This window comes from Cibotium barometz, chromosome 49 (genome assembly GCF_041138505.1).
Source record: "Cibotium barometz isolate CiBa-2024 chromosome 49, ASM4113850v1, whole genome shotgun sequence".
Classification (NCBI taxonomy): Eukaryota; Viridiplantae; Streptophyta; class Polypodiopsida; order Cyatheales; family Cibotiaceae; genus Cibotium; species Cibotium barometz.
In genome coordinates, this window is record NC_141094.1 from 20,343,658 (window position 1) to 20,356,763 (window position 13,106).

At 41.9% G+C, this 13,106-nt stretch overlaps 1 protein-coding gene across 2 annotated transcripts; it reads right to left on the reverse strand.

The window, feature by feature from the left end:
• Nucleotides 1-3,970: 3,970 nt before the first annotated feature.
• LOC147610380 (plastidal glycolate/glycerate translocator 1, chloroplastic) lies at nt 3,971-8,573 on the reverse strand. Of its 2 annotated transcripts, none has more exons than XM_086786391.1 (8): nt 8,228-8,573; nt 7,819-8,143; nt 7,478-7,739; nt 7,256-7,371; nt 6,900-7,009; nt 6,613-6,790; nt 6,329-6,458; nt 3,971-4,483 (listed from the first exon to the last, which is right to left on the reverse strand). In XM_086786391.1, the coding sequence occupies exons 1-8, from the start codon at nt 8,516-8,518 to the stop codon at nt 4,330-4,332; spliced, it is 1,566 nt and encodes a 521-aa protein (XP_086642517.1). In that variant the 5' UTR covers nt 8,519-8,573; the 3' UTR covers nt 3,971-4,329. The 2 variants fall into 2 exon arrangements, with proteins under 2 accessions (XP_086642517.1, XP_086642518.1); XM_086786392.1 differs by having other exon boundaries at nt 7,819-8,134; nt 8,228-8,572.
• Nucleotides 8,574-13,106: the final 4,533 nt, after the last annotated feature.

Consider the following 13,106-nt stretch of genomic DNA (forward strand, 5'->3'; position numbering starts at 1 on the left):
GATTTTTTGACATATATATGGGTTTGGAATAACTTTTAAAGCAAAAAAGTTCTAAAATAAGAGAAAAAAAATTAGTATTTTTGGCCCCTCCTTAGTTGTGAGATTGATGATGTGGAAAGTGACAAGAGATCTCTTATTTGGTTGATTTGGTGGGGAAGTGAAGGCATTAAATGAAAAATTAAAAAATTCTTACAAAGCCCAAAAAATGTCCAAAGGTCTCCTAATGCAGAGAGCAGAGGAAGTTTCTCGAGAATGAGAAGATATGCATATTATGCATAATTGGGAAGACATAGGCTCATAAGACTAGATAGTTAGATGCCTAGTCTACTACGAGATACGAATGCGTTCCCACTGTTGCTTTAGACGAGCGCCTCTATCATGTGTGATGCAATACATAGCTAAGTCTATATACACACTCATCACTCGCGCAGAGTTGCACGCTAGGCGGCGAGACACCGCACAAACATCTATCACTCTACACTTTTCTTTGATCACACGATTGATACGACAACCAAAGGAGATATACAAATCATGTTGGACACACCACTTCATCGAGAGAGCACACCCACGCTAGCCCCCTCTCCTATACACACACACACACACACACACACATGCATTGCCAAATGTCTTTGTCTCAAAGATATAGGGCATCATCGTCTCTTTTCAAGTCCTTGTGCTCTTTCCCTGTGCTTTGAAAGTTGGCAGCTTGCACCTGGACCATCTTCTTAATGCAGTACTTCTACTTCTACTTCAACTTCTACAGCTTGGGCTGCTCCGTTCAACAAGGCGTCAACTCAGGATTCAATAGCAATTGGTTCTCTTGGCGACTCTTTTCGTGAGTTTGCAATGACAGTACCGTACGACGATTTCGATAGCCTTCTCTATGGGACTTTGATGCCCTAAACCTTCTCTCTCCTCCTGCATGCGACGCACGAATGCCTGCTCGGCTCCAGGTCGTTCATAATTGCACTTTGATTTATGGTATGGTTGTACTTATATCAAATGCTAATAAGGCTCATTAATACAGCCCTGGGCCGTGAACCGTGATTTTGGTGTGCGCGCTTTTCTCGCCACGCCGTCATTTACACATGAGTTTAATCATCCAAGGGTAGCATCATGCCTCCTTCTAGAACTAGGACACACGAGCGGCAGATTTGCATGCAACAAATAAGTTACACCATAAATCTACACCTTCTACATAAACAAGGATTGATTAGCGCATTCATCTGATATATATATATATATCACCTTCTTAAATCACACACAAATGCCTCTTACTCCTTCCCAAAACAAATAATCCCTCTCTCTCTCTCTCACAGACACACAAAAAACTAGAATGTTTAGGTACCCTTATCTTCTTGATTGTTTGCACCTATGCGAACATGGACATTAAGCCTATGATTATATTCGACGTGAGGAATCGATGAACATCGACAGAGATCTCAATATACATCGCAAAGGTAGATAATTCCAAATTCATTACCACATTTGAATCTGAGTTATATGTCATTCATCAAGTTATAGGATTTTTGTGCTTGTTTGTGTGAGTGAAGTTTTTTTTTTTTAAAAACATACTTAAAGTACGGCAGGGAGTTGGCAGAGTCTTCCCAAAAATATAATAAACATAGGAGAATGTGCCCTTCCTCTGTTTCCCAAATAGCACTTTCGATATCGAAAGTGGACCAAAACACTTTTAGTAATGAAGGCGACCATTAGTCCTACATATTGATTCATGATACAAAATTCATTTTCAAATGTGGTAATGAATTTTTAATTTTTTAATCTGCAAGGTACTTTTGAATCCCCATCGAACATAAGCACAGGCTTCAAGCTCATCGATTGCGGATGTCAGTCTAGCATTGCTTGGTTTCAAATTCATGTTCATTCGAGCATTTCAAATATGCTCTATACTATACAAAGTATGCTACCCAAGCACTCACACAAAACACGGTAAAAGAATTAAAAGGGAAACAATCTTGTTTTGCAAGCTTTAAAGCATGGAGTGCACTTGGTTTTGATGATGTGTGTGTGTGTGTGTGTGTGTGTGTGTGTGTGAGAGAGAGAGAGAGAGAGAGAGAGAGAGAGAGAGAGAGAGTACCTGCTTGCATTTATGCACCAAGACATATTGCGCATGAGGTAGAAGTATATACAAGCTTGCAAAAGAGGTAGCAGCTTCTTTTGGATGACTAGCAATACATCCGGTCCACAACACAAAATCAACCTTTGAGAGCTTTTCAAAAAGTCTATGTGCATCTACCATGGTTACACAACTCAATAAGTGTCGCAGCCATGGATAGATCTTCGTCAAACTCAATAGAGACAAGCTCAAAGTGATCAGTGCGTTACAAGAGACATCATCTCGAGAAAAGAACAAAGAAGATGACCGTTGGGGGCATGCACATGCTTGCCTCCACGTGTTGCTCCTAAGTTTCTTCCCGCGACACCCTATGTTGATCTTTTTGTTGCCTTTAAGCACCCTGCATTGGACACCCATGCCTACCAAGGACATGTCGCTCCACCACAGCCCTGCTACAATGCCTAGCCAATCTCTCTCTCCAAATCGACCATCCTTTATGTTGGCTGTGACCCCAAATACAACCATATACCCATCCAACCATCCAACATGGGCGTTAACTTGCGTCCTCCTACTCACAGTTAACTGCCATCGTGGCTTTGCTTACCTCGCGTCACCACCCTCCACCATAATCAAGACAAGCTGTGAAAGCGAAAGCAAATACAGCATAGCCTTGAAATTAGAGAGCCGAAAACTATCACCGTGAGATGTACAAATAGTTAAACGAAATCACAGACGGCTCATGGGCTTTCAAAGTCGCCATTCGATCGTGCCTCTAGACATTCAAAACGGTTTCCGCGCCACACCTTTATTGTGCCATCAACACTGTGATGAGAAGAGAATTTGTTTTTTTTTTTTTTAATCACCCTCACTATATGCAACCACTACTGTCACATTTTCCCTGAACTTTCCTTTCTTCTTGATATTAATTTGTTGTACTCTTCATTGTATATGCTGGAATTATATTGTAATTAGCAACAAACAATGTCTTGGGAATAGCTCCAAAGTAATTTTGGAGCAAATCCTTACCATGTAAGTATTGTCACATATGCTATACGACTCTACAATCTATTATATCCTTCACTTCCATCACTCATCATATTTCGTCGCACTGAAATTGCTGGACCTCACGAAAAAATGACACCCTTCCCTTGTGAGTATAGTTTATGTGTCATCGCTTTGGGTGTGCTTTTAATGAAAGGCGTCTTCGATATACAGCGGTTGGTGTATCCACTTTGTTTCTAGCAATTACTCTCAAAATTTTAACACGTGCACTTTTATTAAGATCCTGATTTCTGTGTTGATGGAGCAATCAGAGTGCATTTTTTTTTATTACAGTCTTATGTCTTCCCATAATTTACCATCTATCTATTAATGTTGTGGTTGCCATGTTAGTTGACATAGTCAACACTTGGGTAAGAGAAACTACTAAATCTGTGATAAGTTACTAGTGACCTTGAGGCAATGAACGCCCTTGAAAGGACCAAAATGATCAGCTCCTTCAGTTTGTAGCCTTGCAAAACACTGGGTGGGTGACCTCAAACTGAAAGGCATTCTCATGCCCTTCAAAGGAAATTGAGGAAACCATCATTCAAAGTTATGATGGCCCAATCATTCCATACTTATCTGTTTGTTGAAGCTATACACTTCTAAAGAAGTTAAAAGGATTTGTAATAACATTCGTGAAAGAGGTTCTCATAGGGATTCCAACTGCCAGTGTATTCTGGTGTAGATTCCAAATTTATCTCTAAGAGTCAAGTTGGCTCATTTTAATGACGTTGGACAAAGATTGGTAGGTTTATTTATGAATTGCAGCCAGCTTGCAACTTGTTAAAAACCTTCATAAAGTCCTATATAAACATAGGTCAATGCTTTTTAAACTGGAAGACAGCAGTCAGCTTGTAATGTGTTGAAAGCTCTTACCACAATGAAAATATTTTTTCAAAGAAGAGACCCGTCTGATTGCAATTAACCTTTTTCAGACACAACCAGACAAAATAAAAATAAGAGCTTGTAATGTGTTGAAAGCTCTTATCACAATGAAAACTTTTCTCCAAAGAAGAGACCCGTCTGATTGCACTCAACCTTTTTATAGACACAACCAGACAAAATAAGACCAGACACTTCTACATATACATCATCATTTTCCCAAAGATTTACATGGAGGATGACTGAGAAAAACTGCTGCTAGACAGCTAAGCTGGACACTGATAACCAAGTATCGTAAATCAAATTCTCGCAAGGTAAGAGCATCATCAGAGTCCAACTATGGAAAGCAGAGACTGTTTTACCACAGGAGCACAACAGAGGACAGAGCAGAATATACCAGTCAATGCATACGCAATGGCACAAAAAGGTAAAGCCTCGGGCTCTTTTGCAGACAGTGCAGCTGTCCCCAATCCATGTGCACTGCAAATGAATTTGAAAGGTGAGTTATACATCTTTATCTTTGAACAATGTTTGGCAAGTGAGTAAGACAAGCAGGTGCCTTATCTGAGGCTAATTATGTGTTTGAAACACTTGTCCTTGCAGCATTTGTGTTTAATGGTCCTCACACAACAGGATGACGAAGTTATTGGGCACTATAAACCCCATGTGTGCTCCCCACCCCACCTGATGTAGCCTTGGAGAGACCTTATGAGAGGGTTGTAGTCTGGCAGCGCATAAAAGAATCTTTCCTTGAAAAAAAATGTAAAGTAATTTCCCCAAAAGGTAATCATGACTCGACCATTCCCGAGGAGCGGCGCACCCCTACATCCTTACCTGCCCTCTCATTTGGATGGTGATTTTCTCCAGCCATGATGCCCCCTCCAACTGTGGATCTTCGGTTTTTGCAAGGGCCTCCCCCAACCTTCACAATTGACGCAGCTGGTCTCTCCAAGCCACAGGGAACACCTTTGAGGTGCTCGCCCCTACAAAGAGTCCAAGTAGTTGACTTTTGCAGTCGTGTGGCATACCGATGCCTCCCTAGTAAAAGTCACCGACAATCCCTCCTAGCGGCTTTGGTTGTGGGAGAATCACCCCCTGGCCCATTTGCAGTGGGACCCAGGAGAGTGGCAATGGTGTAACCCCTCACCTCCACCAAGCACCCAGACTACCTACTCGGCTCAATTGGGGAAACGAATTCAGCTTCGTGGGGCCAGCACTGCCCCTGCTGCCATGTGCCCTTGGTATTTCAGCACCCATTCTCACCGACTTCTGGGAAGAGATTATGGAGCAGCTTCCATCCCCAAGAGATCTCTCTTATTGTGACTTGTTTCCTGCAAGAGCTTTGCAGTGGGGAAGTAGCTCCCAATAGCAGGCCACCCTGCAACATGGTGCCAATGCAGAAGCCCTACTGGGGTCCCAACTTCATTGCTTTTGGGATGAAGGCAGGCCCGACAATTCAATACTTACAAGGACAACAGTACTGGTTGGGCACTGAAGTTATTGCACTACTGCGTCATTGTCATCCCCACATGCGACCCTGCAACATGGTGCCAATGCAAAAGCCCCGCTAGGGTCCCAACTTCATTGTCTTTGGGATTGTCTGAAGGTCCAATGGGTCTCATGATGGATTCTCCATCTCTTCACAATGGACAGATTGGAGGTCAGCATCATTACCTAGGACACTATAGCCTAGGCAATGGAAGCATGCCCGATGATTCAATACTTACAAGGACAACCATACTGGTTGCGCATTGAGGTAATTCCACTACTGCGTCATTGTCATCCCCATTGCTAGAGGCCCCTACAGCTCCTTGGACCCCTTTAAAACCCACGAAGCAGCAGTAGCATCGCCATTTGGCACGTCTAGTCTGTGTGCTGCGGTGAGACTATCAGGAGCATAGTCGCCCGTCATGTGGACTATCCAGTTCATCTGTCCAGACATCATGCACACCCTTCGAGGCCAATGGGAGGGCCTTCAGGGCCATGCAGAATTGTCATGCCACCAGTCTGCACTTGGAGCCTAGGACCATTCCTCGCCCACGGCGAGACCAAGGCATAATGTGATACTACAGATCCCCGGTGTTGCTCTTCTCTCCTCCCCCAGGGAAGTAGTCTCCCTCAAAGAGAGCAGCCATTCATGGAAGGAGCTTATCCCCCATAGTGTGCAACTTGCCTCCATAGAATTCTTACTCCTCTACTCTCTTTCCACGAAAACATTAAAAAATACCCTGAAGAGAGGGCAAGAAATGTCCAAATACTGAGAGAAGCTCAAGACCAAAAAATCAATAAGAAGCAATAAGCACTTTTTGTAGCTTAAAGAGGTACCTTGATGCAGTAGCCATGCCACGGGCTATGGGATCCATCAAGCCAAGCCTGTCCATGAGAGTTTGTGCAAAATTCGCCCCGACAAGGCCAGTCAAAACAACCACTGCTGCTGTGAGAGAGGTGTTTGTAACTGCACAATAGTATACTTCACCATTAAAATGTGAGTCACAACCAACAAAAGGTTGAAATAGCAGACCATCAATAGCTCCCCTAACAAGTAGTATCTGCATACGCACTGGACTTGAACGAATGTGCATGAGCATGAGAGAGAGAGAGAGAGAGACCTTCAAATAAGCTGGCAATGCTTAGTGCCAGAGCAACAGTTATACATCTTGGAACAATGGCAAGAGTAAGTGAAGGATCTAGCCCTACAAGGCGACCCACTGCTGCTGTTGAATACAGTGAAAACACTGATGACACAATAACAGCTGAAAATATTTCTGCTGCATGTCTTCTGACAAGCTGCTTTCAACAAGACACCAGAAGGCTTTAATGAGCATAGAAAATTTGTTGCCAAGTTTTCACATTCAAAACACCTGTACATTACATCATTTCACAAACAAAGTCATACTTTTCTTTGTTTGTACATTGAGAACGCAAAGGAGAGGATCACTGATCCTAGAAAGCCCATCAGCACATCACCAGCTCCTGGATTCCCTCCCTCCTTCGTCAAATAAGCTCCTGCCAATTTGATGGGAAGGAAAGTGAACCTCGTATTGTGATGCTATTAATTTTTATTCAAGGTTGCTTTTGACAATTGCGCAAAGCAAATTGGAGATTATGATGTGGAAAATTTGAGAATGCCTCTGTCTAGACTAGCAACATCTCTACTCATAAAAGACTATTTATGTGATCAGCATGACATAGAGTACTTCCTCTGATCCCAGAATTCCCATTCAGATTCAAAGAGCCACATACAGCACTGACCTAGTGCAGAATCAAAACCAAAGCCACTAAACAGGCCAAATGCAAAAGCCGCTAGGTCTGCAGAAACGGCACAAGCAATAATAGGATGAAACACCCTTTTCACAGACGGAGGAAGGCTGCAACATACGAAAAGTTTTCTGTGAGTGCTAAAGATATTATAATGTAACAGAAAAGGTTCCTTATGGAGTAAAGAATTTGTGCATGACAAAAAGCCAACCTCACCTAGAACCGACAATGTAGCCAAGCACAGTTGCCGCCAGAAAGAAGGGCAGAGTGGTTAAAGGGATCGTTCCTAGCGCAGTAGGTGAAACAAGTGCCAAGATAAAAGAAATCAGCATCGCAGCTGTCCATCCCCAGAGCTCGTTCCTTGAGAAGGATGCAGGTTTTGGCATGGGCTCTGCAGGCATCATCTCTGTCTTCACCATCCTCCGAACAACGAGCGCTGTGTACCCCGCCACGGCAAGGGAGGCTACCCATCCACCCACTGAACACTCAAGGAGGTCATTTGTCAAGGTACGTTTGTTTGGGGGTAAAACAAGATGGGAGTACGGAAGGAGGGATACCTAGAATCACCCCAATTTTGACTGCCGATGCCGTAGGAATTCCGCTAAGCGCCAGTGGGAGGACGACGAGCGAGGGGACGTAGAAGAGCGGAAGCCACCTCTGGATGAAAAGTGTGGCTGGTGCAAAGAAATCGATTACTGCAGACGCAGCCTCTGGTTTCAGAAAATCCAAGGCCAACAACAAGCTGAAAATGCTGAACATTCCGAAGAGAGCACTCGGAAAGCGGATAGCCGCGGCGGTAAAGCTCTTCTTGAGAAGCTTGTCCAACGCCACAAATGACCCCAGAGACAGTGCCAAGTGAACCGCCCCTTTCATCTGCAAAATCTTACACACACACGCTCACTCATTCTACAGCATAGAGTTAGGCTTGTTGCCAAATTTCAGTTTTGGGCACTGAGAGCTTATTACGTTATGTTGTAACGTGCTGCCGTGAGCACCTTCCATATTTGCACTGGCGGCATAAGCTCTTCTTCGCCGCAGAGGGGGAAACCCACCACCACCGCCGCTGCCTGAGGGGCGAGGGAGACCAGACAAGGACGAGATGCCCGCCTGCCAACCGACCCATCCACTTCTCAAGAACGGGCCGGAGCGCGAAGCTCTGAGAAGAAGAATGAAGGGGTGGTGAGTAGGGATGGCGCCGCGGGTGTGCCTGGGAGGAGCAACACTCAACAAGAGAGGCGCTTGAACCAGACGATCCATTCCCAACCATCAGCTATGTTTGGCTGTGGGGAGGCTGTGTGTATTATTGGTTGGCCTGCCGTTTCACGATATCTAAATTAATAATTTGTAAAATGTGATGTTAAAAAAGTACTATTCTCTCTTTTTTTCTCTAACCTTCCTGTAGAAATTCTTTTCTTTTTTAGGAACAATAAGTATATATCTATCTATCTATAGAGGATTAAGGAGAAGAAGGTTGGCGTTGACGTTGACGTTGACGTGGCACCCTATGCTTCCTTTGTGCTGAATTTGGGTCCTCTCCACGAAATTCGGAGGTGTGTCCGCTTTTCGGCATTTTGAATTTGAACGGGGTGGAGAAGCGTGAACTTCACGCTCTAACGCTGGGTCACCATTGCAAGCACGTTTGCATCACCAGTCGTCTTCTGCTCCAGTCATCTTCTGCCCCCGCCAGCTCAAGTGTTCTTAGCACGTCGCCAGCTCCAACAAGCTCACCCACGTCATCGCGCGCGATTGCAGCTCCATTCATCTTCTGCTCTCCAGCTCCGGTTGTCTTCTACCCTCGCCAACTCAGGTGTTCTCAGCCCGTCGCTAGCTCCACGTGCAAGCCTTCCTACGCAAGCTCACCCACGTCATCGCCAAGTCTACGCCAATTAGCCCATCTGCTCTCGGCCTTCGACATCGACAAGGTGAAGCTAGCCTTGGGGAACATCCTCCGTGTGCCCTGTGTTCACCAGCAACCCTACAAGCTCACCCACGTCATTGCGCGCAATTGAAGCTCCATTCGTCTTCTGCTCTCCAGCTTCAGTCGTCTTCCACCCCCGCCAACTCAAGTGTCCTCAGCCCGTCGCTAGCTCCTTCGCACCTAGCACTCTACGCCGATCAAGTGTCCTTAGCCCGTTTGCTCCCGACCATCGACATCGGCAAGGTGAAGGTAGCCTTGGGTTTTTTTAATAAAAAATGATTTGTTTTGTTTTAAATAAAAGAAATATATATGTGTGTGTGTGTGTGTGTGTGTAGAGAGAGAGAGAGTGTGTAGAATGATTTTGGGTTTTTAAATTAAAAAAATGATTTCATTTTGTTTTAAATTTGCGCATCAATAAAAAAGCATTATCATATCTGACGATCTATAATTACTAATTATAGGTCCAATTGTATACATGAGTGTTGTGTGTGTGTGTGTGTGTGTGTGTGTGTGTGTGTGTGTGTGTGTGTAAGATTTAAATAAAAAAGATTTGGATTGTTTTGTTTTAAATAAAAGATTTATTTATATAGAATATAATCTTTTTAAATTAGTTTCCTAAAAGTTCTAAAAGTGTATTTTGTAAAATGATTTTGGACTTTTTAAATAAAAAATGATTTGTTTTGTTTTATATATATATATATATATATATATATAGAGAGAGAGAGAGAGAGAGAGAGAGAGAGAGTGTGTGTGTGTGTGTGTGTAGAATAATTTGGGTTTTTTAATTAAAAAATGATTGAGAAAAAGTGGTTGCATTTTGGCTAGCCTTCAGATTTTTAAAAATTTTGGTTATTCTATGTATGCCAGGCACCTCAGTCTCTGGAGTCTGGACTTGAAATGTTACGGGTTGTGTGTGTGTGTGTGTGTGTATCAATACCAATAAAACTAAAACTAGATATTGAAGGGCATATATATATATATATATGAAATTGTAAGCCCCTTTTGTTTAACGCACATGACATTTTACATATTCCTCAGACTTATTTTCATCCATCTTCTTAAATTAGTTTCCTAAAAGTTCTAAAAGTGTATTTTGTAAAATGATTTTAGACTTTTTAAATAAAAGATGATTTGTTTTGTTATATATATATATACATATATATATATATATATATATATATATATATATATATATATATATATAGAGAGAGAGAGAGAGAGAGAGAGAGAGAAAGTGTAGAATAATTTGGGTTTTTGGCTAGCCTTCAAATTTTTAAAAATTTTGGTTATTCTATGTATGCTAGGCACCTCAGTCTGCCAGCTTTGAGCTCCACGTGGTCGTGCCTTCGCCTCCTCGAGCTCCTTGACTGCCTTTGCCTCCTCCAAGTGCTTCATTGCTCAAGGTCTTTTATTTTGCTCAATGTCATTTTATATATACAAAATGTATTATATAAACAAAGTGTATACAAGATAAAGGGAGAGCGTAGAATAATTCATTTTGTTTTGAATTTGCGCATCAATAAAAAAGCATTATCATATCTGACGATCTATAATTAGTAATTATAGGTCCAATTGTATACATGAGTGTTATATGTGTGTGTGTGTGTGTGTGTGTGTGTGTGTAAGATTTGGATTGTTTTGTTTTAAATAAAAGATTTATTTATATAGAATATAATCTTTTTAAATTAGTTTCCTAAAAGTTCTAAAAGTGTATTTTGTAAAATGATTTTGGACTTTTTAAATAAAAAATGATTTGTTTTGTTATATATATATATATATATATATATATATATAGAGAGAGAGAGAGAGAGAGAGAGAGAGAGAGAGAGAGAGAGTAGAATAATTTCGGTTTTTTAATAAAAAAATGATTGAGAAAAAGTGGTTGCATTTTGGCTAGCCTTCAGATTTTTAAAAATTTTGGTTATTCTATGTATGCCAGGCACCTGAGTCTACCAGCTTTGAGATCCACGTGGTCGTGCCTTCGCCTCCTCGAGCTCCTCGACTACCTTTGCCTCCTCCAAGTGCTTCATTGGTCAAGGTCTTTTATTTTGCTCAAGGTCATTTTATATATACAAAATGTATTATATAAACAAAGTGTATACAAGATAAAGGGAGAGCGTAGAATGATTCGTTTTGTTTTAAATTTGTGCATCAATAAAAAAGCATTATCATATCTGACGATCTATAATTACTAATTATAGGTCCAATTGTATACATGAGTGTTATATATATATATGTGTGTGTGTGTGTGTGTGTGTGTGTGTATAAGATTTAAATAAAAAAGATTTGGATTGTTTTGTTTTAAATAAAACATTTATTTATATAGAATATATATATATATATATATATAGAGGACTACCTAAAGATTTCAAACAAAATATATTATATATATCTATCTATATCTATACAAGATTAACCACAACTCCCCCTCCCTCCACGTGGCCAGCCAAAAGCGGGGTTAATTCAAAAGGAGGGTTAATTAGCGCAAAATACGGAGGTGCTTTGTTTTTGAAAATATGCGCTCCAGCCAAAAGTGTGATCACACTTGCACTTCACGCCTACGGTCCAATGTGAGCGCACAGCCGTCCAGCCACGTGACACATCATCGGTGTGCTGTCTAGCATCTCCCGTCGCTCAGCTGTGCAACTGTGTTAATTGACTGAAGGCCTCACCCCCCGTCTGCGTTGCAAACCAAGCCCAGAACTAGGATAGCCTCTGCAGAGTGTGCATCGAGGTGGCCAGCTTTGAAGGCAAGCATGCAAAAGGAGGTATAATTTGACAGTAGGAGGCAGAAGAAGGTTTTAAAAAACACACAAAAAATGCACTGCAAACCAGAACTGGTACTGCACTATTACCTTGAACTCGATGCATTCATGGATGGGAGAGGAGGCTATTCATCATGAACGGCTCGATGTCAACGGTGCGGCCAACGGCAGCCCCTTCGCCATGGCCTCTGCAGAGTGTGCATCGAGGTGGCCAGCTTTGAAGGCAAGCATGCAGAAGGAGGTATAATTTGATAAGTAAGCAATGCCATGTTCTTTTATAATTTAACACAGTAGGAGGCAGAAGAAGGTTTTAAAATGCACACAAAAATGCGCTGCAAACTAGAATTGGTACTGCGCTGTTACCTTGAACTCGATGCATTCATGGATGGGAGAGGAGGCTATTGAACGGCTCGATGTCAACGGTGCGGCCAACGCACCCCCTTCGCCATGGCGAGAAGGAAACGATCGATCACTGCCTTGGTTTTTGTTGTGATACCTGAGAAGCCCATGGGACCAAATCCCTTCTGCATTGACGGCTATTGCCTTGCAATTGATCCCGCGACCTGCATGATGATTGGCGTGTATGTTGAAAGGCTTCTTGGTGTTGGTGACCTAGAGAGCATTGCCCCTCATACCCTCTTATGCTCGAATTATTGACATGAACGCCTTCAAGAACAGATTTCTATATGAAAGTTGACACAATATGTGTCCTCTACATGGGAAATATGCAAGAGAGTGGTTCTCATCACGATAAGTGTAAGGGAGTTCACTAAAGGAGTAGTTTAAAACTCTTTGATCTATGAAGCTTGACGTTTTAAATATACCCATTTTGTTAACTTCAAGGTAATAAACTACGATTAAACTTACAACTTTTTTCATTCTTTGTATTTAAAAAATCGAGGATGTCTGTAAAACTTGATGTAAGTCGATGAAATTGTAAGCTCCTTTTGTTTAACTCACATGATATTTTACATATTCCTAGGTGAATCCCTTGAGCCCGCACTCTCATCCATCGTTTTAAATGAGTTTCCTAAAAGCTAAAATTAGGTGAACCGCCTTCAGACATATATAGATATATATGCAAATACATATACATATACATATGTATGTATGTATGTATATGCATATACATATACATATACAAATACGTATACATACATAT